At 41.1% G+C, this 25138-nt stretch overlaps 1 protein-coding gene and 1 long non-coding RNA gene across 3 annotated transcripts in view; one reads left to right on the forward strand and one right to left on the reverse strand.

Annotated features, from left to right (window-relative positions):
* LOC308593159 overlaps positions 1 to 25138 on the forward strand; it is a 350716-nt gene that overhangs the window by 91843 nt on the left and 233735 nt on the right. The window lies entirely within an intron of this gene.
* The window catches only part of ZNF704 (zinc finger protein 704), a 55825-nt gene continuing 34989 nt past the window's right edge, over positions 4303 to 25138 (reverse strand). The window contains exons 3-9 of one of the 2 annotated variants that reach the window (XM_081204742.1): positions 17682 to 17785; positions 15945 to 16177; positions 14923 to 15023; positions 13897 to 14158; positions 12342 to 12446; positions 9027 to 9124; positions 4303 to 8058 (exon numbers count right to left, since the gene is read on the reverse strand). In XM_081204742.1, the coding sequence (XP_081060868.1) occupies positions 7947 to 8058; positions 9027 to 9124; positions 12342 to 12446; positions 13897 to 14158; positions 14923 to 15023; positions 15945 to 16177; positions 17682 to 17785 (1015 nt within the window). In that variant the 3' untranslated portion in view covers positions 4303 to 7946. The remainder of the gene's footprint in view (positions 8059 to 9026; positions 9125 to 12341; positions 12447 to 13896; positions 14159 to 14922; positions 15024 to 15944; positions 16178 to 17681; positions 17786 to 25138) is intronic. The other variant, XM_081204743.1, reaches the window with a different exon arrangement.

Genomic DNA, 25138 nt, shown 5'->3' on the forward strand with positions numbered 1-25138 from the left:
TTTAGTGTTGTATTCAGTGGTGATTTTTCATTGACAGAAGAAACCCTTGAATCCAGCACTCACTGGCTTCTATTAATGGAACAAGAGAGGGAGGCGGTTTTTGCCAATTACATCCAGCAGCTCCCAGGTTCCACCTCCCAGGACGTTCTGGGGGGGGGGTGTTTCACAACCCCCAGGAGCAGATTTGGGGGTACGGTGCAGGGGGGGAGAAGGAATTGTGAAAATATCCTTCCTTTTGGACATGCTGAGGAAAACCTTTACTGGATCAAAGAGGCTTCTGTCAAAGTGTCTACTAGATCTCATATATACAACCTGCAGAAGCTAAGAGTGAAATAATTCAATGCATTTCTTCCAGGTTCTCATTTTATATCACATAAACACAAATCAACAAATACCACAAGGATCATTCAGCAGAAGATTAAAAAGGTCAATTATTTTGACATGAGAAGACATAGCGGAAAGAAGGAACATTCTGCCATCTAACACTGCTATATTAATTTCAATGTTGGATTGTGTAGGACCCCTGCACAAGCCCCAATGAAATGAATGGAGACTGTGATAATACTAATGCTTTGCTAAATGTAGTGGATTTTTAATGTACATTAGCCTCTGTTATCCACCCCCACAAGAAATCTGTTCACCTGATGCAAAGTACTGCCACCTTTGTACAATCTGAGTGCATTTTAAGGTATTTGATACTGATAACCTGAACTGCATGACTACTGTATCCCTAATCAGGGCTTTGTGATATAGCTTGAATTTTTGTCTGCACACTGACCTTCCTTCAGATCCATAAAAATAGAACATCAATGGTTAAAAAAGAAAAGCAAAAGCAAACGACAAGATAACCTGCTCCCTGGATCTTTAATCTTTGGCTAACTTTAGGGGTTTTAGATAGCAATTTTTCTTTTTCTTTTGAAGAATGTAAGTGGGGGGGGATCATTCCTTATGATGTTTGAAAAGCCTTCAGTCTTGTGGTTAAAAACAAATAATCATTATCTAGGACTGTGGGTCAATCCAAAGCATGTTTTGAAACCAGCAGATTTAAAACCAGCAAATTTTAAGCTACCTTCATGTTGTCTAAATGCCAGAACTAGGCAGAAACCAGTTTATGACATACAAGACAAGACTTTCAGGACTAGAATACTAGTTAACCTTCCTTTCCTGTGGGACATATGGCCCTGAGAATAGGATTCAAACTGACAATGAGAAGAAAAACTCCGGTTCTGAGAGATCTGCATTGGCTCCCAGTACGTTTCCGAGCACAATTCAAAGTGTTGGTGCTGACCTTTAAAGCCCTAAATGGCCTCGGTCCAGTATACCTGAAGGAGCGTCTCCATCCCCATCGTTCAGCCCGGACACTGAGATCCAGCGCCGAGGGCCTTCTGGCGGTTCCCTCATTGCGAGAAGTAAGGTTACAGGGAACCAGGCAGAGGACCTTCTCGGTAGTGGCGCCTGCCCTATGGAACGCCCTCCCAGCAGATGTCAAAGCAATAAACAACTATTTTACTTTTAAAAGTCATCTGAAGGCAGCCCTCTTTAGGGAAGTTTTTAATGTTTGATGCTGTACTGTTTTTAATATTCAGTTGGAAGCCGCCCAGAGTGGCTGGGGAAACCCAGCCAGATGGGCGGGGTATAAATAATAAATTATTATTATATTATTATTATAAAAATCCCTCTCTGAAACGGATTTTCAAATTACATTCCTATTCAAATTTATGTACCCGCACCACATTTTGGAAACCTATTAGATTGGCTAAAAGTTCTGGCTATACAGACTTGCTAGTAAGATGCTGCAAAATTATTCTTCACAGTGGCTTATACTTTTCTTCAACAAGATAGCCCTTTGTTTAATAGAAAAGCAATATTGCACCATTCAGTAAGGCTGTTGTTGCTTTCCTTTTTTATTTTTTGCTATAACTACTGCATATCTCAGACACTAAGACCACCACGAGACAGGTTAAGTTTACAACATTTTGTAAAGAGCCAATTAAGCTTGCTATTTCTTGGTATATCTTTAATTACTTCTCTCTTTTATATATAAATTGTGGGAGAGAAAAAAAGCTTTCTGGATCTATACAACAAATGGCATGGCACCTCAAAAAATCCAGATTGTCGTGCAATGTAAATGTATAAATACAATATTAGAAATATAATAAGTCACATTCTAGCACCCAAATAGTGTAAGGGACTCAGCTTCATTGTTAAGTAGTCCTAATTCAAAAAAAAAAAACATAAGCAAGTTTAATTTAATTTAATTTAATCTTATTTAATTTATGAGCGTAAGTGTTTTGCTGACCCAGGGACTCCTAAGACAGAAAATCACATAGAACAACGATGCTCAAAAACCTCTCTTCCTCAGACAATCCACCTGACTATTTTGTCTGCCAATCAACTCCTACTCTTTGTCTGGTGCAATAGATTCTAGAACACCTGCAATGCCTAGCAGCTTACTGGCCATTACTATATTCACACTGGGGCACCCCAAATTTCCAAGGAACACGCTTGCAAACTGATTATAATCAGTTTCTCATTGGCATCTGGTTGGCGAATTATTATTTTTTAAGACTCTGAATTAGATGGGTCATAGGCCTGATCCTACAGGCTCTTTTTATGTTCTTAATATACAGAACAACACCTCTCTCTCTCTGTTTCTTTGGGCAGACTTTAGTTAAAGTTCTCGCAAGATCAGCTTCCCTATGAGAGCTCTGATCACAAAAAGGAATCATGCACTATATACTGGACTTGAGGGCCAGGCATTTTGACAGAATGGGACTATACAAAAACAGTATTATGCTCAGATAAAGGATTGGTGGCCCCTCATTCACAAACAAAACTACTGCCTTTTTAAAAATAAAATAAAAAGGAAAGGGGAGTGTTGGGTTTCTTGTATGTGTAGCCACAAATAGGCCAATTATGCCATATTTTCATATGCAGGAATATGAATATGTCTCATTTTTATTTAAAATTCTATTTTGCTGAGATGAAGTAAACACAGAGGGAGCTTCATTAAAACAAATCTATAAAGAAAAAATAAATAACAAACAATTTTTTTAAAGCTCTGGTAAGAAGTTCCCATCTGAACACAGATCAGAAGGGAAACAAACCTCAAGCTGTCTTACAGCCTCTTCCTTGCCTGTTTCCCCCCAGCACAATACTGGGTTTTCATGCACTTGGCACCATCTTGAATCTGCTGCCCATTTTGGGATTAAAAAGATTCCTGAAAGTGGATTCTGCAACACCTTGGGTACAGATAAGACCGGTATTGCCTGGGAAAGAATTTAATTTCTCCTTCGGGAGAGGATCACTGGGGGGCAAGTGGACGTCCCATGTTGATCCACTCTAATACAGGGCATAGGACTGACTGGCATTTGGACAATGTCCAAATACCTTTTTGTCTTTGAAAGACACACTATTTGCCCATAATAAACTTTTTGTTTTTTTAATGAGCGGTCATTCTGTTGCAGGTACTTAAGCAGTGTGATTGTAGAAAGAACGGTCAACTGCCAATTGAATTAGGGTCCACCGGAATTCAATTCCTAATATAAACAAATGTCACCTTTCAAAACCCGCCTTACTGAATATACACAAGATTAAGATAAATGCTTGTTTCTATAAACAATTTCAAGGGACAAATTTTTCAAATTTTATTGAATAAATCTGGCTAGAAAACAAAACTTTTTATACTTTACATCTCTCTCTGTGCTCAACCAATTCTATCTGAAACAAAACTATATTGCTATTCTTTTTGTTTTCCTTCCCTGAGGGAAATATTTTATTTACATAATTTTAAGAGTCAATAGGGCGGGGTGGGGAGATAACAATTAGGGGGCAAGCCTATGGTAAGATTCACAGTTTAGGATGGGGCGGATCAGTTTAGAATAGGGATCAGGTCGACAACAGCATATTCCACATTTCAACTAGAATAAGTGACAAGGAACCAAAGAACCAGAAACAATTGTGTGAGTCCAAGAAGCCTCAGATTTGTTTTCTTCCACTGCATGCTCAACTTCTTTTGAAATGCAAGAGGCAGTTTTTCAAAGGGGGAGTAAAATAAAAACTTTCACTGAGCTACAAGTCCCCCTGCATGTTTGGTTTTTTTTGTGGTGGTGTAATTTTCATATATAACACTAACCACAAGACAGTTATCAACAGGTTCATCCAAGAGGCTCTAGGCCTCTGATGGCTAACTCTGACATGGTCAAACATTCAAAACTGGGATGTATCCAAATAAACTTCACTCAGAGTAGACCCACTGAAATGAATGGACTTCAGCAAGTTTTTTTTTTTTTAAAAAAAAACAGCCTTTAAATAGTTCACTGCAGCCACCTGTGGTTCAGTATAGCCTTTTTCTCACCTGACAAGCTGGCGTAATTACAATTCTAGCTAATGACCTACTTTCTGTGGTTTTCCTGGGTTTCAAAACCCTATTGAAATTCTACAACAGTAAAAAAAATGTTATACTGTAAGCAATTTTAGAACAAGCAGTTACTATGTACAACAAGGCAAGCTCCAGCACTTCTATTGTAAAATTATGCTCTTCTCTTCCTATCAGAGGTCTAGTAGAATCACTTATAAGGTGGTTCAGTCATTGAGTAAACAACCAAATCCTATCTTAGGGCAGCTTGGCCTTAAACTTAGCTATGGCAAACAGTAGTTCAGACAAAGCCTATCTCAGTGTTGCCACATGGAACACTCCCACTGTTCAAGACTTGAACCATACACAGTGTAAGAAAGCTTTGCAGAGCAGAGAAATGGAGATGAGAGAAATGAGTTGACGATGCCGATTATTTTTTTATGAACGCTATTGCATTAAGACGGAGTGTTGTGGGCAATATTCAGCAGGCACTATCCTGGGAAGATCATGTTTCAGTGTTTCTAGCCCTCATGAATGCAGAGTTAAGTTGAAAATGCCTGACAAAAATGCTAAAACGATCAAGGGTCAAACATTGGTTTTGAACTCTTGTGAATATTTAGATATGTCAAGGGCTGACTTCAGCTCTGAACATTTGAGAGCACCAATAATAATTTGGTACAGTCCCTATCATATGCAACCATCCTAAAACAGAATTTCCAATCATATCCATAAATACATGCAACGAAATACCAGCCATGGGTTTCTAGTTTATTATGTATTTCCAATACCTGCCCCTGCCCAGCCTGTCAACAGCCTAAATATTTACCATCCTCTGCTTTCTGGTTTTGTGACCTTGAGTCATATTAATGGTTTATTTGAATTTGAGTTATCATTCTGCAACTTGTATGGCAATATTGTCCTGTGAAAATGCCACAGAACTAGAACAGGACCATGTGAACTTCAACTGGAACATTTAAATTATAAAGAATTTGCTTGAGTGCAAAATATTTCTGCAGTACTTCATTCTTCTTAAAACGTGTGATTGCAAAGTCAAACTCTTGGTCTATTGATGCCAATAACATCTATTTCCAAATGGTAGTGGCTCTCTAAGGCCTCATGCAGAGGTCTTTCATAGTCCTATTTAAGGTTTTTTTAATGGAAATACCAGGAATTGGACCTGGGTATTTTAGCAAGCATGCTTTCTACAAACACTGCCTATGCAACATTAGGAATGAAACTGTGCCTTACCTTTTCTCCCCCTGAACATTAAGGAAGTAGGTTAATGTTTGTACTCATCTCCAAGCAACAGGTCCAAACAGAAGTTATGGGTGATCCCTATTGAGTGAACCTCAAACAGATCACTGAACACTCAGAGATATACAGCAACACAAAAGAATGACTGCAACCTAACACATTACAAATTAAAGCATGAACACATGGAGGGACTGTTACATTAGGTATACAACTCTGGAATTAGCAGTTAGCTTCCTGATCACATAAACACTATGCATTGCTGGTAGTCTTGCCAAACACAGCTGACATTTGGAGATGCAACTAAAAACAAGGCTTCACTCCCCTGCCTCTCAAATATTACTTTTTCTTTAACTTTAATGGTCAGGCTAGATCTAAACAGTTGCCATGTATAGTAACAACACTATTTGTTGGTGTGTTTTTTTTAAAAAATGTCATTTTGTATCAAACTCATGCCTCTGTTATTTCACTGCCACATCTCCAGGAGGGCATGATCCTTATCCCGCAGCTGTTAAGACTGACTGCATCAGCTCAAGGTCTGTAGGATTGTGTTCTTTGGAGGTGTTAGAGAAAACTGCTTGAATTTCTTTTGGGACTGCTTACACGGGAGAACCCTATTGATGCAACCCAGTCGTTTCCCAAATACGCTTGTTTGGCAATCTTAGGCTTACCTGTACAGAACCCTACAAAGGAAGAGGCCTATTATTAAAGCTATTTTTTTTAAGTTTGCATGCGGACCAACCCTAGCTATAGATTCTGTGCTCCAATTAAATGTTGTGCTGCCCCCCATAGCCATCGGTAGACACCAGTATCTGTGGTCTTACAAAAAATAAAATTTGCCTATGACTTGTAATAGTCATGCAATAGTCATGCAATAGTTGGACTGACATCCACATAGGCTCCCATTCTTGCTCTTGTTTTCCCAACTTGGGATACCATTCTTTTTCCACCTGAGTTAATATCACAGGACAAAATCCACCAGGATGTTTTAAGAACAAGCACCCCATTGTGCTATTGCACCAATCTCATTTGTTTTAGTAGGGTCTGCTCAGACAAACAATTTCTATCTACCTGTATGCATTTTTTCCTCTGATTTTCAAAAGTTAGCTCAGCCACCAACCCACTAATATAATCTGTGCCTTCTAATGGACCCCACCCCAATACTAAATTACACTAAAGCACCAAGACCTATCAAAGTGCAAGGCAGCTTGAAGACATTTTATTTCTGACCTTGAAACAACTTTACCCTCTAAGGATTTTTTTATAGACACATATAACTGCTATGCTACACTCATATCTTACTTATTGGAAAGCATTTAAGTTGTTGTTGTTGTTTGTTGTTGTTGTTGTTAAGCTGTTATCCTCCATGTATATTTCCCCCAGAAATAATGCCTTGTATTTTTAACTGATCTGTTCATTTCAGAATGTCATATAAAAAGGCAGGGAAGGAAGCTGCTGGCTTGGATCATCACATCCCTGAATAAATGCTGACAAAAGTCCACATGCTTCTCCTTAACAGGACCTTTAGCACAAAGAATTTTCCTGCAATCACTTCTAGGACGATCATATTGGAACCCAAGTTCTTATTCTTATTTCAACCGAATGTCATTTAATGTTATTGACTCCCTTCCCACATGTGGTTGTACTTTTTAGTTTGGGTGTGCTGGTGATTCCCCTGCCCTCTCTAGGTATCCTCCTTTAGCACAGAAACAAGACTCGTGCTTGGGCTTCAGGTTTGAGACCTCTCACAAAAGATTCTTCACAAGGATGCTTGTCTTTCCAGCAAAGCCGCATCCTAGTACCTCTAAGGGACACTTCCCACCTCTGTATCAAGACTTGCTCACATTATAATTATTCACCACTCCCGGGAGAGCTGCTCTTGAGAAAACTGTAGCTTATGTTATGCATTTGTGTGGTGCATAAACATTTTAGGAAAAGAAGTATCACTTGATTCCCGCCCCCCCCATCCCAAAGTTCACAACACAGACAATAATGCAGTGTGAAAAAACACATGGTCCCGGCAGGCAAATTGTTCAAGGTTATTAAAGAGAGTTCTTTTCTTTTTTTTCTTTTAAAGAAAAAAAAAGACATATAGCTGCTCCTGCTTCAAAACTTTTTGAAGGTTTTGTTTTTGTTTGTTTCCCACTATATTGCTGCATGTTGGCTTCAAAGAAGTCCTTCTCTTGGGGTATAACTACTTCACCTTAGAGTGCAAAGTAGAAACCAGCACTGAAGGAAGTGGACAGAAAAAGAAGAAGAAAATCACACAGCCTGGCTGTAGCGAGAAAATCCTGCCATAAATCATTCCATACCCCTCCATCGTTTTTTTTCCCACGCTTTAGTCAATGAACCTCTGGCAGGCCTTCTTCCAACGACAAGCTGTGCACCACATATCTCTGTTCTCCATCCCATACACTTTGCGACATTTCTTCCCCTCTCCTCTCGGTTTTCTGCCAGAATAATGGGAAGGAAAGCTGGTTTACGGTTATTTCATCTAAAATACTGACATGGAGAATTTGCTATAAGTGTTACTGGAAATCCAAAGATTACTTTGAGCCCAGTTATCTCAGACTGGAGTTGAAAAAGGATGTAAAAGACAACCAAAATGGAAAACTGCTGCAAGGAGCATAGAATCAGGAGAAGTCTATCCAATTGAGACTAGTTTGTGGTGGTTGTGGTGAATGGAAGGAGGGGTTTTGGTTTTTTTTTTGTAAACCAATGAATATTTTCCAACAGAATGGAACACTTGGTTTTCTTTCTATAGCTATTTAAACATGAATAACCAGCTGTTCTACTACTCCATAAATTTTCTTTGAAGGGTCAAATATGAGGCAACAATTATGCTAGGAGTGCAACTCTATGTGTGTCTACACAGAAGTAAATCCAATCAGTTCAGTGGGGCTTACTCCCACGGTAAGTGAATATAGGATGGCTACCTAAATCTTTACAAGTGAAGTTAGCAAGAATCCTTCATCCTCATTCGGTAGAACAAAAAGTCAGTCCTTGAGACCCATTTCATTAAAACAAAAAACAAAAACTCTTCACATGTCCTTTATCAATCTCCTTTCAACTCCAAGAAAGGAGCAAAGTTATATCTCTGATATTTCAGGGATTCCCACCCCCCTTTCCCCTCTCATTTCCTAGCCAAGGAGCAAATCAGTGGACACAAACTTTTCTTTAGGAAGAGATGGAAGATGGGCTTTGTACTTATTTTTCTGGACTGAGAAAGAATTTAATGGGATTTGTAAACAGAAAAATGTATCAATAATGATTCAAATCCCCCCCAATATTATTTTGCTGTCTAGTTATATTGAAAAGAATTTCATTGAAACATATGTAATGGAGGGGAAGCAAATAATTTACTGTCACACCCTCAATTAATTTAGTGATTTGCTGTCAAAAGCAAAACGTTTCTTACCTTAGGCCAACTGACAGTCTAGGAGGGGATGACAGAACGGTCTGAATCTGCTGCTTCTGCTCTCCACTCCCTGCAGGACGTGTGTGAGTTGGTGAAATCTAGAAGCAGAGATGAAAATACAATTCTGATTACAGAATTTCAATGGGAAAGGACACAATGGATTATATGTACTGCATTTCCTAAAGGCTCCTCCATCCCATTGGCTCTCCAACAGCCAAGCCAAGCATTCAGCGGAGCACATGGCAGAACTGAATGCGTCCCATATTAGAAAAAAATAAGATTCAGTCTCCCCCCCCCCCAAATATGCATGGAAAGAAATGTTAAGTGACAGTGAACATCTGAACATGCAGTGTCCCTCGACGAATATCTGATCTAGCCTGGTTCCATGTAGGACTATACTACATTGCCCTGCTGAACATTTATTCCAGTTCCTCTGCCTCATCCCTCTTCTACTGCACTTGTCTCAAATTCTCTGGCATATCAAATATCATAAAGAAATGAATAGTGATGTGGGAAAAGAGATGGGGACTGGGATACCCACCAGAACAAGCAGCTATGGGGCCAAGGGGACTTTGCAGTTTAAACAAGCCAGCACTACCCATCCCTAGTAGGTAACTATTTGGACTTCCCTTTAAAATGTTCAAGGAAGACTTCATGACTTATGTGCAACTGTTATGTCTTCCCTAGGTTTAATCAGAACCTTCCTGTAATTCAAAGATGCTGCTTCCTGCACTCTCTTAGTACCAATATCTAGTTGCAACAGAAGCAAAACACACTTTAATCTTCCATCAGGGCACTGAATCTCTGGCACTTGGTACTAAAGGTAAAGGTAAAGGATCCCTGACAGTTAAGTCCAGTTGCGAACGACTCTAGGGTTGTGGTGCTCATCTCGCTTTACAGGCCGAGGGAGCCAGCGTTTGTCCGCAGACAGTTTTTCTGGGTCATGTGGCCCGCATGACTGAGCTGCTTCTGGCAAAACCAGAGCAGCACACGGAAACACCATTTACCTTCCTGCCGGAGCGGTACCTATTTATCTACTTGCACTTTGATATGCTTTTGAACTGCTAGGTTGGCAGGAGCAGGGACCAAGCAACGGGAGCTCACCCCGTTGCAGGGATTTGAACCACCGACCTTCTGATCGGCAAGCCCAAGAGGCTCAGTGGTTTAGACCACAGTGCCACCCACGTACCTTTGGCGCTTGGTCCTATGACATTCCAAATCACAGGGTGAGAAGGACAAGACATTCAACACATAATAAACAAGGAGGCTGCTACTCAAGTGACAGACCATTAACGAGCCTGTTCCAAGAAAAGCCTACACAGCTTCATCAAGACTTCATCAATGTTTGGCCAATGCAGTGAAATTTTAATGCACACTGCAAAGAGATTTCTGCCTGCAACCATCCTGGTATATAAAGTTAGGGCAAAAGAATCGACTGCTACCAGACACTCCAGAAAAGCCATTGAAGGCACACCTGTATATTCCAAGAGAAATTCAGGATTAATGCTTTCATTATTCAGCTTCAACATTTTATTAGCTTCTGGGCTAATATATGGACTCGTCTAGAGAACTACAGTGAAATGGTCCAGACAATGATATTGATTCCTTATAATTTTTCGGCCGTATTCAACTAAATTGTTATGCTAGTGGAAGCTACAGCACCTTCCTAGGAGTTAAGTGTAACACATGTCAAAAGCACATAGCTGTTTTTTAAAAAAGTACTTTGAAACAATACAAATGCTTTGAAACACACGGAATTATGTTCATCTAAATGTGCATTTTAGTATTGCTATGAAAACTGGAAAATCCTTTATATTAAACTGTTTTGTTGTATTTTTAATTTTAAAAATCATGCACTTTCTAATTCACTTGAACTATTTACTTGGTTTAATTTTGTTGGGAATGGTAAGTCATTATAGGCGAAAGATCACTGGCATTGCTTGAAGCTCTGTGAATACCTACACCCCTAATCCAGTTGCCTTCAATGTCTGGTTTATAGAGTGACTAATAAGATTCTTGGATTTCTTGTGCTACTTCAGCCAATTTTCTACAGCGCCACAGAGAACAAGCCACCTTTATAATTATTCTAGATCAACCGTATTGTCATGAAATCAAATTTTGGGAGTATTTTATGCGCAGCATGTTCTGTTAAGAGTCTCTTGTTCAAATTGCTACCAGCATGATGCCTTTCACCGCTAGCTGTTCCTTGATAGAATTTAATAAATATTCATTGGCAGAAAGCAATGTAATTGATTCAGCTACTTTCATTTTTTATCAGCTCAGCAGGAGACCACAGACTCCACAGAAAACCTCCAAGACATGCCAAAGGTTGACAGTAAGAGGCTTTTGTGATTCACTTGGTGAAGAGAGGGAAGAAGCGGGCAGTACCTTATTGGTGCCTAATTCACACTGTCAGTAAGCAGAGGCTTTGTACAGCCAGCGTGCATTTGCAGGAAATGGAAAATTTGGAACGTGTGGCCTTAGGTAAAACACTTTGATATGGAAAAGGAGGGTTATGCTCTGATGGCAATCATTTAAATGGTGGAACAATCATTTTAATAAAAATTAGAACGTAATTTACTTATAGGAGCCATTTGTGTTGGGGAAATGCAAGGCAGGGATAAATGGCAAACAAAGAGGCTATAAGCAGCTGGGCAGAAGAATGATAGAAAGCAATATGGGATTACAATGGATCACATGTCAACAAAAATAATGCAGGGAAGGGAAGAGGAGAAAACATCAAGCCAGTGTCCTATGAGGCTTACAAATCCAATGGACTGGAGGACGTCAGAATTAACTGCTGTAACTTTAGGGAGTATCACCTATTCAGGATCATAGTGCCAGAGGAGAAACACTTTGATACTGCATGTTACAGTAAGAAGCATCAATGTAAGGTCCAAAATGCAAGCAGTTGGCAGCGGGGACTAGTTGATTCACAGCTGAAATACTGTGTTTGTTTGCCAGTCTTTCTACTCAGCTCCCACTAGACTCTCTTGATCTCAACAATGCACTCACAAATTACAGATCTGGGCAGGGCAGGCGGAAGAGGACAGAGCACTGCTACAAAGGAATGTTCACCTGGACAAAGGACGACAGCGCCTGCTTCCAGGCATGTACCGCAATATAAAAGCAGGGACAGTGAACCTGTGGCCCTCCAGATGTTGCTGGACTGCAGCTCCCTTCTTCCACAACAATGGTCCATATGCTGGCTAGGGCTGTTGGGAGTTGGAGCCCAGCAACATCTGGAGGGACGATTCTGAATCTCTGGTATAAAGAAAACCTCCCGTTGTTCTATTTTGTTGGTTTTCTACTTACTGGAATGCCAGTGAAGGTAACTGGGGGCGATTGCCAGGAGATGCTAAAGCTATTTCCATTGGGAGTGAACTTTGTTGTTCCTGGAATGTTCACAGGAGCTGTGGCCTGTTTTAAAAAACACCAGTCAGTTAAGGAGGAACATCTCAGTTCTACAGAATTATGTTGCAAACTGTCTTATACTAAGGACCGTAAATTGGGTATCAAGTTTTGGAAAGAGATTATTTTGAACATAGGAGTACAGTGTCACAGCACTGGTCTGTCTAGGTTAGTACTGCCAACAGTGACTGGCAGAGGGTTTCAGGTGGAAGCGTCTCCCAGTCCTAGATGGGCACTAAACCTGTGACCTTCTGCCTGCCAAGCAGATGTTCTTGCTACTGAGCTATGGCTCTTCCCTGTCCACTGTACTTTTCATGCAGTTCTCTGAGGGGTACAGGGAGCATGTCTAATGATATGTATTGCAAGCAGAAAGAAGAACTGCATTCACATTCATGAGCAATGAACGGTTTTCCAATATATGCAGACCCAATAATGTTTTTTAAAAAATCAGATCTTACAGAAGCAGCACTTTAGGGGGTAACAAACACCAGAGTGGGTGGGAGAGAAAATGACATTAGCTAGTTTCTCACAGAAACTATCATGAAACGGTGAAAAGAACAGTTAATGAACATGAGCAAGCACATCTGTCAACATTTTGAAACAAGTCAAAAAGCCAGGACTTATGCAGCAACTGCAAGGCAAGAATGGGGAGCGGAAAAGAGGGAAGGCAGTATGCAGCGATCTTTCAGAATTTAATTGCAATTGCTGAAAGAAAGGAAAAATGAGGTTAAAATAAATATCAGTAACACTATCGTCTTGTGTTTGACTTGCAGTTTAATTCTCTGAGAGGCTGCAGATCTTTCCTCTGCAAGACTTGCACAGGGATGGGAAGCACGTGTACAGGAGCAAATGGTGATGGACTGATTCTCTCTCATATATATATAACCTTGCATAGCTAGTATCCTATTCTGGGTGCCCTTGTAGACTGAGGTTTGGCAAGAGTATATCAGAAACAGCTCCTTCAATCATGGCGTAAAGTTTCTGAAATATTATCCTAGAGGGAGGGATACCTAGTCCCATTACTTTATGCCTTCAGACCCCAGGCAACCCGCCCACTTTTCAGACCACCCTTTGTTCTTTTGTGTTGCTAGGTGCTTATATTTTCTCTCTGCTTGTTTCTGATGTTGTGCTTGTTTGGGGGTTGGTAGACTGTGTCATTGACAATTTGAATGTTTTAATTGATTTCAGCTGTCTTGAATTCATTTATAAAGAAAGGAATGGTAACATTAGAAAAGAATAGATTCTAATAAACATTCTGGATTCCCCCCCCCAAAAAAAACAGATCAGTAGAAGGAAGCCACAGTTTGAACAAACCACAGTTCCTAAAATTCAGACATCACAATGAACTGAGGGGAAGGTGAACACATATGACTGATGTTTGCCATGGCTCATTCACATTCGAAACCATGGGCTTCCCATTACACTGAGCCAGTAACCCTTATGGGAAAAAGAATCTTACCTGGTAAGCATGGTCAGAGTGAACGAGGTAGAGATTGGTAGGAGCCGAGCGGCTTAGAGGTGTCATCCCTTTCACATCTGTTTTGGCACATGACAGGTCACTTTTGCTCACATCTTGTGATGGAAAAGGAGGAGGAGATGCTAGAGATGGGGAGACGGGAGACAAGCTACTTAACCCATCAGCTACGGAATCAGTGTTGAGGCGTATCTCTGTGTAGTAAAAATCTTCCTCTCCATCACTGTAGTCCGACTCTCCTGCACGCCTAAATCAAGTGGAGACCAAGAAGTTATTTGTAGCATATTAAATTAACTGCAGTAAAGGAGAATTGTGATGTTAGTATATGGGCAGATGCAAAGAAGTTACATCTCTGAACTTTTATAACTGATGTGACATACAACTTTTATAACTGACAGTTGGACAAATATTAAGATATCTTCTTCATTTGGTTGTGGGTTTTTTGTGCCATTTTGTTGATGTGTGCATGCAAGGCACATATGCCTCAGAGGCAGAATAAAGAGGCACTAGAATTTTAAAGCTAAGGGGTCACGATAAGTAGTGACTTATTATGAGTCACAGTGAGGCTCCCCTAGACAAACCACAGATTTTAAACCATAGGACAAACCTTGGATACAGCTTGTGTTTTTTCTGGAAAGAGCAAACCACGAGCACATTCAGACAGCACACATGGCTTAGCTCACATTTGCTTATTCATGTTAAGCCAATGATTAGCTTTAGCGTTAGGCGAGTGCTAGACCTGCATGTCATCTCCATAATCACTTTAGAAACAACTTTGATACAGGTGAAAATATATCCCGACATAATGTGGGAACCAGCCGTAGAATTTTTTAAAAAATCTTTATCAACCTGAAAGCCGAGAACTGAGATACCACAGATAAGCGGTTGATTCTAAGCAAGCTCTGTTGCTTAGGGATATAAATCCTAGTGAAATCAATTAGGGTTATTTCTGGGTAAAATGGATTTGGATATCAGTCTTTTCCCAGACAGAAGGGACAGTAGTTTTCTTACCCAAGGTGAATGGTCCGGATGTGTTTCTGAATACCGACAGCTGTGCTCAGTACTTTTCCGCAGTTTTTCCAAAGGCATTTAAACATCACCTTCATGGAATTCTGAAAAAAAAAGACAGAATACAGATTAATTAATTTGTTCACACATCTGCTTGACTTCTATGAATCATAAATTGGACCATTTTGTAAATTTCTGCTTAACACTAATACAGCAGTAATTAGTATGGCATCTTTCAAGTGACTGTTCCCATGTTTGCACTTTTAATGGTTTTTAGGTAAATTATGTGTACTGCACAGAGTGCAACGTTTGTGGTTTTTCATTGTAGAACTATTCTGTTGCTTGACCAAAACTGGCACTCCTAGGGAAGCAGAGAAAGTACCTTTTAAAGTTTTATAATAGTATATCATGGCAGTGTGGATAATTTATTCATTTCTCTAGTGAAGTAGGGACAGCCAGTTTGGGGCATGTTGCCACATAAACTCCCCTCCCCCAAAAAAAACATTAGGCTTCATCATGATGTCAGGGCTATCTAGCACCAAGAGTTAAGGAGCACACTAGGGATTCAGCTCCATTAGTAAAGCTACAGCAATTTGAATCCACTATAAACATGCAACACCAGATGGCGCTAGAGAACACGAAATTTTAAAATGAGCTTTTCCATAGAGATTTCTTTTTTTTTTATAACGATCTAACTTATTTATAGCGTGCCCACCCCCTTGTGTCTCGATCCACCTTAGGGCTGCAATGTTTAATTAACTTATTAGATCTTTTTTCTAATCAACTAAAATATGGCAGCCATTTGTCTGGTAAGTGCTTTATGGATCATATAACATTAGTCCTACAGCAATTGCACTGTCTTCCAGTTTGTTTTCAATCATAATTCAAGGTGCTTCTTGCCAACATCCTGGAGCAAACAGCAAATGTACTATCCCGTAATAAACAATACACCCCTCAGGTTCGTAAATTAACCCCAAGGGTACCACGTAAGCTTGAGTCTCCTATGAAGTCAATATTGGGCTCACCTTCCTCTTTCTAGGAATGGGCTCATCAAAGAGGAGACTACTAGTTTCAGCTTCGTCAATGCCGTCATCTGTTTGGGAGGGCAGTCGAAATGGTTTGAAGCTGTCGGCAGAAAGAGGGGGCGAGGGGGTGGATGGGTTTGACTGGTCGCTTGGAGCACTCCAGCTCCAATACCCGCTGCTGCTGGTACTTGAAGGCACAAATCCTCCTTCCTTCCAAGATCCATTTAAGGACTCTAGAAATTCATGAGATCGGAAAGGAAAGGAAAGTGAATTAAAGTTGAATAGCACTGGATAAAGCAGGGGAAGCCAACATGGTAGACCCCTCCTCCCCACGGATGTCTTGGGCAACAACTCAGGGATGATGGGAACTGTAGTTCAACAACATCTGGAGGATAATATGCTGTTTACCCCTGGACCAAAGCCACTCAATACAGTGGTCCTTCAGGTTTCGAGCGTCTTGGAAGCCTAATGTTTCAGTTTTCGAACATCGAAAACCCAGAAGTAAATGCTTCTGTTTCCAAACGCACCTTGGAAGTTGAACGGCTTCCGCTGCATGTTTTCAATTTTCTCAATTCAACTTGCAGCCAGCCCTTTGTGCCTCGGTTTTTGAACATTTTGGAAGTCAAACGCTCTTCCGGAATGGATTACGTTCAAGAACAGAGGTACCACTGTATCAGTTACTTTAGAAGAGAATGTTGGCAACAGTCCTGCTGCTATAAATGTGTGAAGAGTTTGTACCTGGGAGTACTGCAATGCTTTCACTAATTTATACACACATAGCACACCTGGTATCAGAGTTGTGTGTGGTTTTTTTTTTACAATAAGCAGCATGTAAATTTTATGTAATAAATAAGTCAAGCATAGTTTTAAATGCTGTTTGTTCACAGAAGCTAAAGGGGTGAAAAAAGCACCTATCATTCAAATGTAATGTTCAGTCATAATTACAGCATTTTTATGTTCTCTGGCTTTTTAACTTCTCTTTACCTTTCTTTTTTAAAAAAGAAAAGATTTATACATGAGCAAAATTTTGAAAAGAGAAAGCCTGATAGAATGAGGCTGAAACAAACAAAGAGAGACTAAGTCTGATTCTTGTTTTCCTGCCATCTTCTTTGTTATTCTTCGTCTTATTTAAAGAAGAATGTCAGTCTGATCTTATGCGCTACCTGTTACACACAGCAGCAAGTTTCATGCCCCTCTTCTCTTTTTGTTGTTGTTTTTGTTTGTAAATTAAAAACTGCCTAGATGCTTCTGCCCAGAGAGGAAGAATCGGGGAGGGAAAGGAGTGCCTAAATTTCTCCCTCTCTGCTGTTTGACTGCTCAAAATTAGTCCCCATCCCCTTGTTCAGAAAAAGTGACTCATGAACAATGCATTGATCACAAGGTCCCATAATGCAATGGCGTAGCGTGGGGGGTGCAGGGGGGGCCTGCCGCACCGGGTGCAACATCTGGGGGTTAGGGTTAGGGGGCGCAAATCCACGGGTTAGGGGGCGCAAATTACTTGCCTTGCCCCGGGTGCTGACAACCCACGCTACGCCACTGCCATAATGCATTGGTGGCAGGTCCCCTAATAGCATAATGGTTTATAAGATTTATTTTTCTGTATGTTCCCAGTGCAACAGATGGATACTTACTATAGTTAGACATACATGCTTCATGAATTGCAACCACTGATGAAATTTAAGTTCAAGATCCCTACTACTTTTCACAATCTCTTGTGAGTAGGAATACAGTGCTTACCGTTGGGTCGGACAGGAGGGCTGCGGACCAAAGGGCTGGTGGATAAACTGGTTAGGACCATAGCTGCTGTGACTTTATCCATATCCAGTTCTTCCAAAGATTTTCTGAAATGGTAAGTGAAGGAAAAAAAAGATCTGCATCAGCAGCAAACGCAGGCTGGCGAGGGAAACAATAATGTTGTTGATATTCCAAATTCTTCCTGCTCAGAAGCTCTGTAAAGAGCAGGAACCTAAACTTAAGGTTACCAGATTTTTTCCAATGAATCCAAGGACACTTTTCAACTTCAATTGATTTTGTATGGGGACTGATTTGTAAATCTGGGGACTGTCCCCAGGAAACGGGGACATCTGGTAAGCTTACCTAAACTGCTTTGACAAAAGTGGATAAAACAGATAAGCCAAGGCCGCATTAGCATCCACTTGGTCCAGGGAATGCCGACTTAAATAAACAGAAAGTCTTGCAATACCTTTGAAAGCTTCTCTTGGCTCTGACTTAGATGTGTTTCCAGTGCAAAAGAGTACCAAAGATGTAGGACCATCACCAAGAACAATTTGGGTGGCAATCCAACACAGTTAGGCATCAAAGGGACTTAGCAGACATGGACTGAAGTTTTTATGCATTAACACAGTGAAGGGTGCCTTTTATGTCTGCTTGAGGTCTCAAGGTGCTATGGTGTCTCTATGGTCATTGCTCAGTGGCAGAGCATCTGTCTTGCATACAGAAAATTCCAAGGTTCAGTAATACTGGCATCTCCTGGTAGGGAAAGGCACCCACCTGAGACTTTGGAGATTAGCTGCCAGTCTGTGTTGACAGTACTAAGCTAAATAGAACAATAGTCTGGCTCACTGTAAGGCAGCTTTCTATGTTCCTGTAAACTGCCCAGAAGAAGAAGAAAAAAACAGGCAGCCTCTCAATCAAGACCAGATTACATGATGCACTGCAGATACATGAATACATCACCTAATAATTTTGGGTTTTAATTGACAAGGAGGAACAAAAAGCATCAGGTTTGATTAGAACAGAAGGAGGAGATTGTTAACAGACTTCCTGAATAGCACAGAGTTCAGTCCTGATTTCAGCATAAAGAACATTACAAATAGGCAGCAGGTTTTACCCTCAAGTATCTGTTAAAGCAGTAGCAGTATTTACTCTGTAGCTGAAGAATTGTAACAACATGAAATTCATAGGGGGGAATGCAAAAAAACACAACAGCACCTTCTTAATTTCCCATGAAGCTAATTAGACAAAGTAGCCTCAAGGCAAACATAGTGCCCTTTAACATGGAGTTGACTAATGAATGCTAATCATTTTAAGCATAGGGTAGAGAAAGGAAAACTTGCTTCACTCGGTGTTACAATGCAGTGAAGCTTCTATCTTTCCAAGGCCCGAGAGTTTAAAAGAAGATCCCTACGGGACTAATGCCTTTCAGACACAATGTTTGATAATGTACTTAAGTCACGGTTGATGGTTGCTTTCAGTATAACCTTCCCATTAACATTTACTGAATTATCAATACTGAGTTGGCTCACAATGCGGCAAGCATTGTATGCAAATCTGCTGAGTGGCAGGAAAATTCATAGTGCACTGCTGGGGGTATTAAGACTAGGCTGGAAAAGGTGTTTACAACCTCAATAGGAGTTGGGATTAGGCTACTGCAATGTGTTGTGCATTGGGACTGCCTTTGAAGACTTGAAGTACTATTGGCTCAGATTACAAAGCCGAACTAGTCGGCCAGAAAACATCTTTAGCGCAGATTCGCTGCTTCCCTGTCTGTTTCTGGGCACAGTTCAAAGCGCGTAACATTCAAAGCCCTATATGGGATGGGATGTGGGTATATGAAGGACTATTGACTTCCACATGAACCTGCTTATCAACAGGAGGAGAGAAGTGTGTGTGTGTGTGTGTGTGTGTGTGTGTGTGTGTGTGTGTAAGAAAGAGGGAGAGAGGAGAGTGCCCCATCTTACTCTGGCTATGCAGCCCTCAACCACTTCACCCTGAGCAAATGTGGAGCTTGACCCCAAAAAGTTTGCACACCCATAGGCGAGCAAAGACTGCTGGTTTTATATAATTTACTTTTAAAGATAACTAAAATCCAGACAGAACAGCAACAGAAGGTTGCAAGCAGATTTTGTTTCTACTGTTTTTAAAAATTGCGGTTCACACTTTGAATCAAAACAAATATTTGTCTTCCTAGAAAAAGATGCCTTTAGCCCAGTAGTTTGGATTATAATTTTGCTCCAGAACACTAGCTTGTTACTTTTTCTTTTTTTTTTAAGAATGGAGGGATGGATTATCCATAAAAAAGCTGGGTTTTTCCATTTAAAAATACTTATTTTTAAAATACTTGCCTACTGTTGAAAATGACAATAGTATTATCACTTTTCTGCACTCCAAATGACCCTGTCATCAGCAGCTTACCCTCTGCCAGGGTTCAAAATTCATATTTCATGTTAAGAAGCAGGGAAACAGCAAGGGGGGAGAGGGAGGTAAGGCTAATAATCTCACCACAATTTCTCTGCTCCAAATTGCCTTTTCCCTTCTCTATAAAATGTATTTATTTTTGGTAAATAAAACAACATGACACCACTAGTTCACTCAGGAACATGCAAACTGTAAAATACACTGTTTAGGCTAGGTTCCAAGACAGGTGTATATGGTTGTTTAAGATGCAACTATGTCTGTCATTCACACTTTACAAGTTTGTTGAGGGAAGCCTAAGTGTACATGAAGCCATCATGTTTACTATATAAAATGTGGAACCTCCCTCACTACCTTCCTGACAGAGTCTACCTTCCTGACAGAGATATCAGAAAACCACAACGTTCTATCCCCCTGCCAACCCTAAAAAACCTCAATAGTTCCATTTCTATAAAGATCATAAATAAAACAAGCAAAGGGACAATTATTTGAAAAGTAAATTATGCTTGTTCTGGAAACAGTGTCTCTAGGATGAACGTATCTGCCCTCTAAGAGTTTATAAACAGCATCCCAATTTGTGAATAAATCAATTTTCACTGACTTCTCCTGCTCTGTGAACACCAGTTTCTTCTCTGTTTCTCTTGCTGTGGTACCTTTACAAGCTGAAGCCACTTCTCCAGATTTACCCCTGGACAACCCCCCTGGACCCCTCCAAACATCCTTTTTAATGTGCATTCTTGATGTTTCATTTTCATGATGATATCTGGGCAGTTATAAGTAATTCCACTTTGAATACCATTTGCAAAATTGGAGAAGCATTGCATAACATCATTGCAGAATGATGGTCCAGTGTAAATCCACCACGAATGCACTATTATTGCATCAGTGACATGTTGCAGAAGACACCCCAACCCCCATCAGTCTAGAGGGGTCCTCAGCCTCTCCCAAAAGCCCTTACAGTCATCTTTCAGTATAGTACTTCTCCATAGTGGCGTAGCATGGGTTGTCAGCACCCGGGGCAAGGCAAGTAATTTGCGCCTCCTAACCCGGTAGAGGCAGAGAGCTGCGAGTGCGAGCGCCCCCCCCGATGTGGCGCCCAGTGCGGCCGGCCCCCCCCTGCACCCCCCACGCTACGCCACTGCTTCTCCATCCATTTCAACTTCCCTTTCTTATTTCTAGTTCCTGATTCTTTAATCCTCCCTCTCCTACTTCCTTGAAACACTCATTTTCAGATTCTGTTACCTCTTTTGCCCCAATCCAAATCATGTTTTTTTTAATGCTCAGCACAGTATTACCTTCCATTACATAGCTTTTAATACTAAGCTATTTGGGGGATCCTGAGACACCAATATTCACAGCACACACCATATTTCAGATGCACTGGGCTGGGTGCCAAGCTTCACTGGTTATGAAATCCAAAATGTAATCTATTTTTTCCTTCTAAAAGGGGGGAAAAGAAAGTTCAGGATACCTATCCAGTAAGATTAGCATATCAATCTGGGGGGAGGGGAGGGGGAAGAAGAGCAATATAAATGATAGGCCTCACTGTACCAAGAAAATCACCCAGTTGAGTAGTTGGGGCTAAAAGTTGGGTGCAATATACAGGGCTCAGTTTTCTTCCTCTTAGAGACAGAACTCAATCCCTTCCAGCCTACAGTAACAAGAAAAATAGTGGCTCAAATCATGTTCTTTTGATTGGAAATTTGAATCTCTTCTGGGTTTTATGATTACTTAAAAACACACACACACACACTTATCTGTAGGTTTTTAAATAATTTATAATGCAGCCTCCCTTTTTCTCCTCCTTTATTCTGTTCTGTTGGTGAGCGCAGAGAATGCTAATCACCACAGGCTGAACTGGCACAGCTGCGAATCACGGAGGCTCCTCCCCAATGAGCTCATCCTCAAGCAGTGCAAATGAGAATGACATAATGCTTCTCTGAAGCCTGACACGCGTAAAACTAATTTCTCAAGCCGCAGCCGCTCTCCCCTACAATACAGTTTTCTCCCCTCCCAAGATCATTCATTATGAGGAGGACATCATTAAAGCTTCAGGGTGTAAGGGGATAGGAAAAACAAATGCAGTGCTTCAACATCATCAGATTAGCCTGTTCCCCCCCTCCTTTCACTCCCACCAATCTTTAGGTCAATAATACCACCAGCACTGCCATTTCTTCTTCTTCTTTTGTAAAATCAATGGAAGCTATGTATTTCTGGAGAGGGCAGAAGGAAGGATGAGGAAACAGAATTATGGAGGACAAAGCCTTTGGACAGGGAATTTATCCTCATTCATTTTCCCCTGTTGAAATCTGTCAGCCCCCTTCTACTTCCTATAACAGTTTTGTCTGTGTGATGTTTAAAAATCAGTACTGGTATCTTATTAGTCAGAATGTTTTCAATACAGACAACTCCCACTTAATGCAAGGGTTACGTTCTGGGTGAAATCGTGTAAAGTGGGGGGCACCCTCTAAACACCCTCCTTGCCACTCTCTCTCTAATCCAGACCAGAAATACTGTATCCCATTCAAGTTGTGGATATTTTCGAACGGGTATAAGTGGGGAGTTGCCTGTACACAGAATCCCTTCAAGTTCCTTTATATGGAAGCACCTGAGTATGTGAGCACAGAGTGAGTGGAATCTCTTGTCAGGATCCACACATCTCTGATGCAGGAGCCAAACATTCAAGCCATCCCCACAGAGAAGCTGGCTTCCTTCAATGACCAACCAATCTGCCCTGGCTGAAGCTGCCAATAATACCTGGTCGAGACAAACCGCTTAATACATAAGGACATTAGAAAGGAAAGGAGCAGGATGTTCAGTCTTAACACCTTGAGGAAAGTCACCAAAACACCTGCACAGTGAGACATGCGCGCACACACCTTTTGCAGTCCAAGGGGCACATTCCCTTCTGGGCAACCTTCCCTGACCAACAATCCTGGTAGCTTGGGATGATGGATAGTGAATGAAAAGGCTGCAGAACTAGGGAGCTGGACCAGATTCCTGGCTCTGGGCCTAGTGTTACCTGAACAGGGGCCCAAGAGAGGCACAGCACCTAGGCCCACAGAACCAGAGGCAGAACCCGCACAGGTGATGTCCTTGGGCCTGATGAACTGAGTATTGCCCACGCCACCTTGCCAGTCCAACAGCTGAGGGAGCACACCAAGCGGAAAGGCACATAACAAAGGAGAAGCAGCCCAGTGGGTTGGTTCTTTAAGAATCTCTAGGGCTCCAGTAAAGGAGGACTGGACTGGACGCAGAGGCTCAAAAGGCCTCTATTCACTTTAGGTCCTCACTGAAGGATGTTGATCACAAGGACCTCTCCATGGTGCTGCGACATCTCATCAGACTGGCTCCATGGGCAGAAGCAGGAGCAGAACAAGACACACTTTGTGACGGGGTGGGCCTGTTTTGTTTATTGATATGCAGAGGCCTAGTCCTACTCTCCTTGCATCATAGAGGAAGTCATACAGCAATTTATGGCCTCCTCTAAATTAACACAACACTGCAACAGCAGCCAAAGCTAGCCTTAGCTGAAAACAGATATAAAGGATGCCTTAACTGCAGGTACGCTGTCAAAATCAAATCGCTAACATCCGTAAAAAAACAACCACCCCACAACCCCGCCCCCCCGCAAATGATTTATTTTAATTTTTGGGAAGACCAAACAAATTAAACACATACACAAAGATGCCAGCTTTTCTCAGCCTTGCTTTAGTAAGCACAGATGTCTGGCACTTCAACAGATATTTTTGTACATTACTTAACACAAGCTACAAAGCTGCTACTTTTACAGAGGATGCTGCCTGCTGGTTAACAGTTTCCTGAAATGTCGCAGCTATTTCTTGAGCCCCTTGGCTAGAAAATAAGGCATATCCTCACTTCACGATCATTTACAATGGGTATGCAGTACAGCTCTTCAAGCAAAGGCTATTGGCTTAATCACTCTGCAGTATATATAAGCTTTATTGGTGGCAGTATCATATAAACATATGCTTATTTAATTGAGGATTTATGAGCTCTTAGTTTGTTCCCACAAGGAAGGGGGCAGAACATAAATTAATGGGATACAGAAAAGCTACATACAAGGAACAACACTACCATTAGCATTTTCAACAGGTATAAGCCGAGGCACAATAATAACAACATAAACCCAAAATGTCTAGCATCATGTTCTATGCACAACAGGGAACTTTCACATAGGACTTTCCTCTACCTTTTCACACTGTGTCCAAAACCTTGGATTGGGGCACACATCATGTGGCTGGGAAGTTTTTAATGTACCCCCCCCCCAGTTTTAATGTATCTGTGTGTGTGTGTGTGTTTGTCTGGTTGGTTGGTTATAAACTACTTTGGGTTGCCCTGGGCAAGATAAAGCAGTAAGTAGGTAGGTAGGTAGGTAGGTAAGTGGCTCTCCAGATGTTGAACTACAACTTCCATCATCCCTGGCCAGTGACCCCCATGCTGGCTGGATCTGATGGGGGTTGCAGTCCAACAACATCTGGAGGGCACTACATTGGCAACCCCTGCCATAGATTAATGTGTGAATATATCTCCCCCCCCCCACCCGCCCCTGCTCAATTGTGATAATGTAAGGAACCTATTACCAACTTATAATTACCGTAGCCACTTCACATACCTTGCAAGATACTGGCATTAATTCAGGCATTTGCTTGTGAATGATAAGTGCACACTTGAGTGGGTCAACAGGCTCCATTTCCAACCCTACATGTGTCCTTTAGAATCTTTGTGGGGAGCCCCTGTGTGTATGTCTGTACCTGTAAGCTTCCATGCAGATTTTCTAATGAATGTACATGGGGGTGGGGAAGGGCCAGAGTCTGCTGCTGCAATACTGTCCCACCACATACTAGCTGAATACTTATGAAAAACTGAGAAAAGAGCAAGAAGCCTTACCAACGTTACCCAAATGATCTTGATGGATAACAGAGCACTCTATGCATCCAATTTCATTTAGAATGCTTATAACTTGCTTTATAACCCTGAGAGGCTCTTGAAGTTGCTTACCAAAAAATAAAGAAATC

This window comes from Podarcis bocagei (assembly GCF_964188305.1).
Source record: "Podarcis bocagei genome assembly, chromosome: 8".
Lineage (NCBI taxonomy): Eukaryota > Metazoa > Chordata > Lepidosauria > Squamata > Lacertidae > Podarcis > Podarcis bocagei.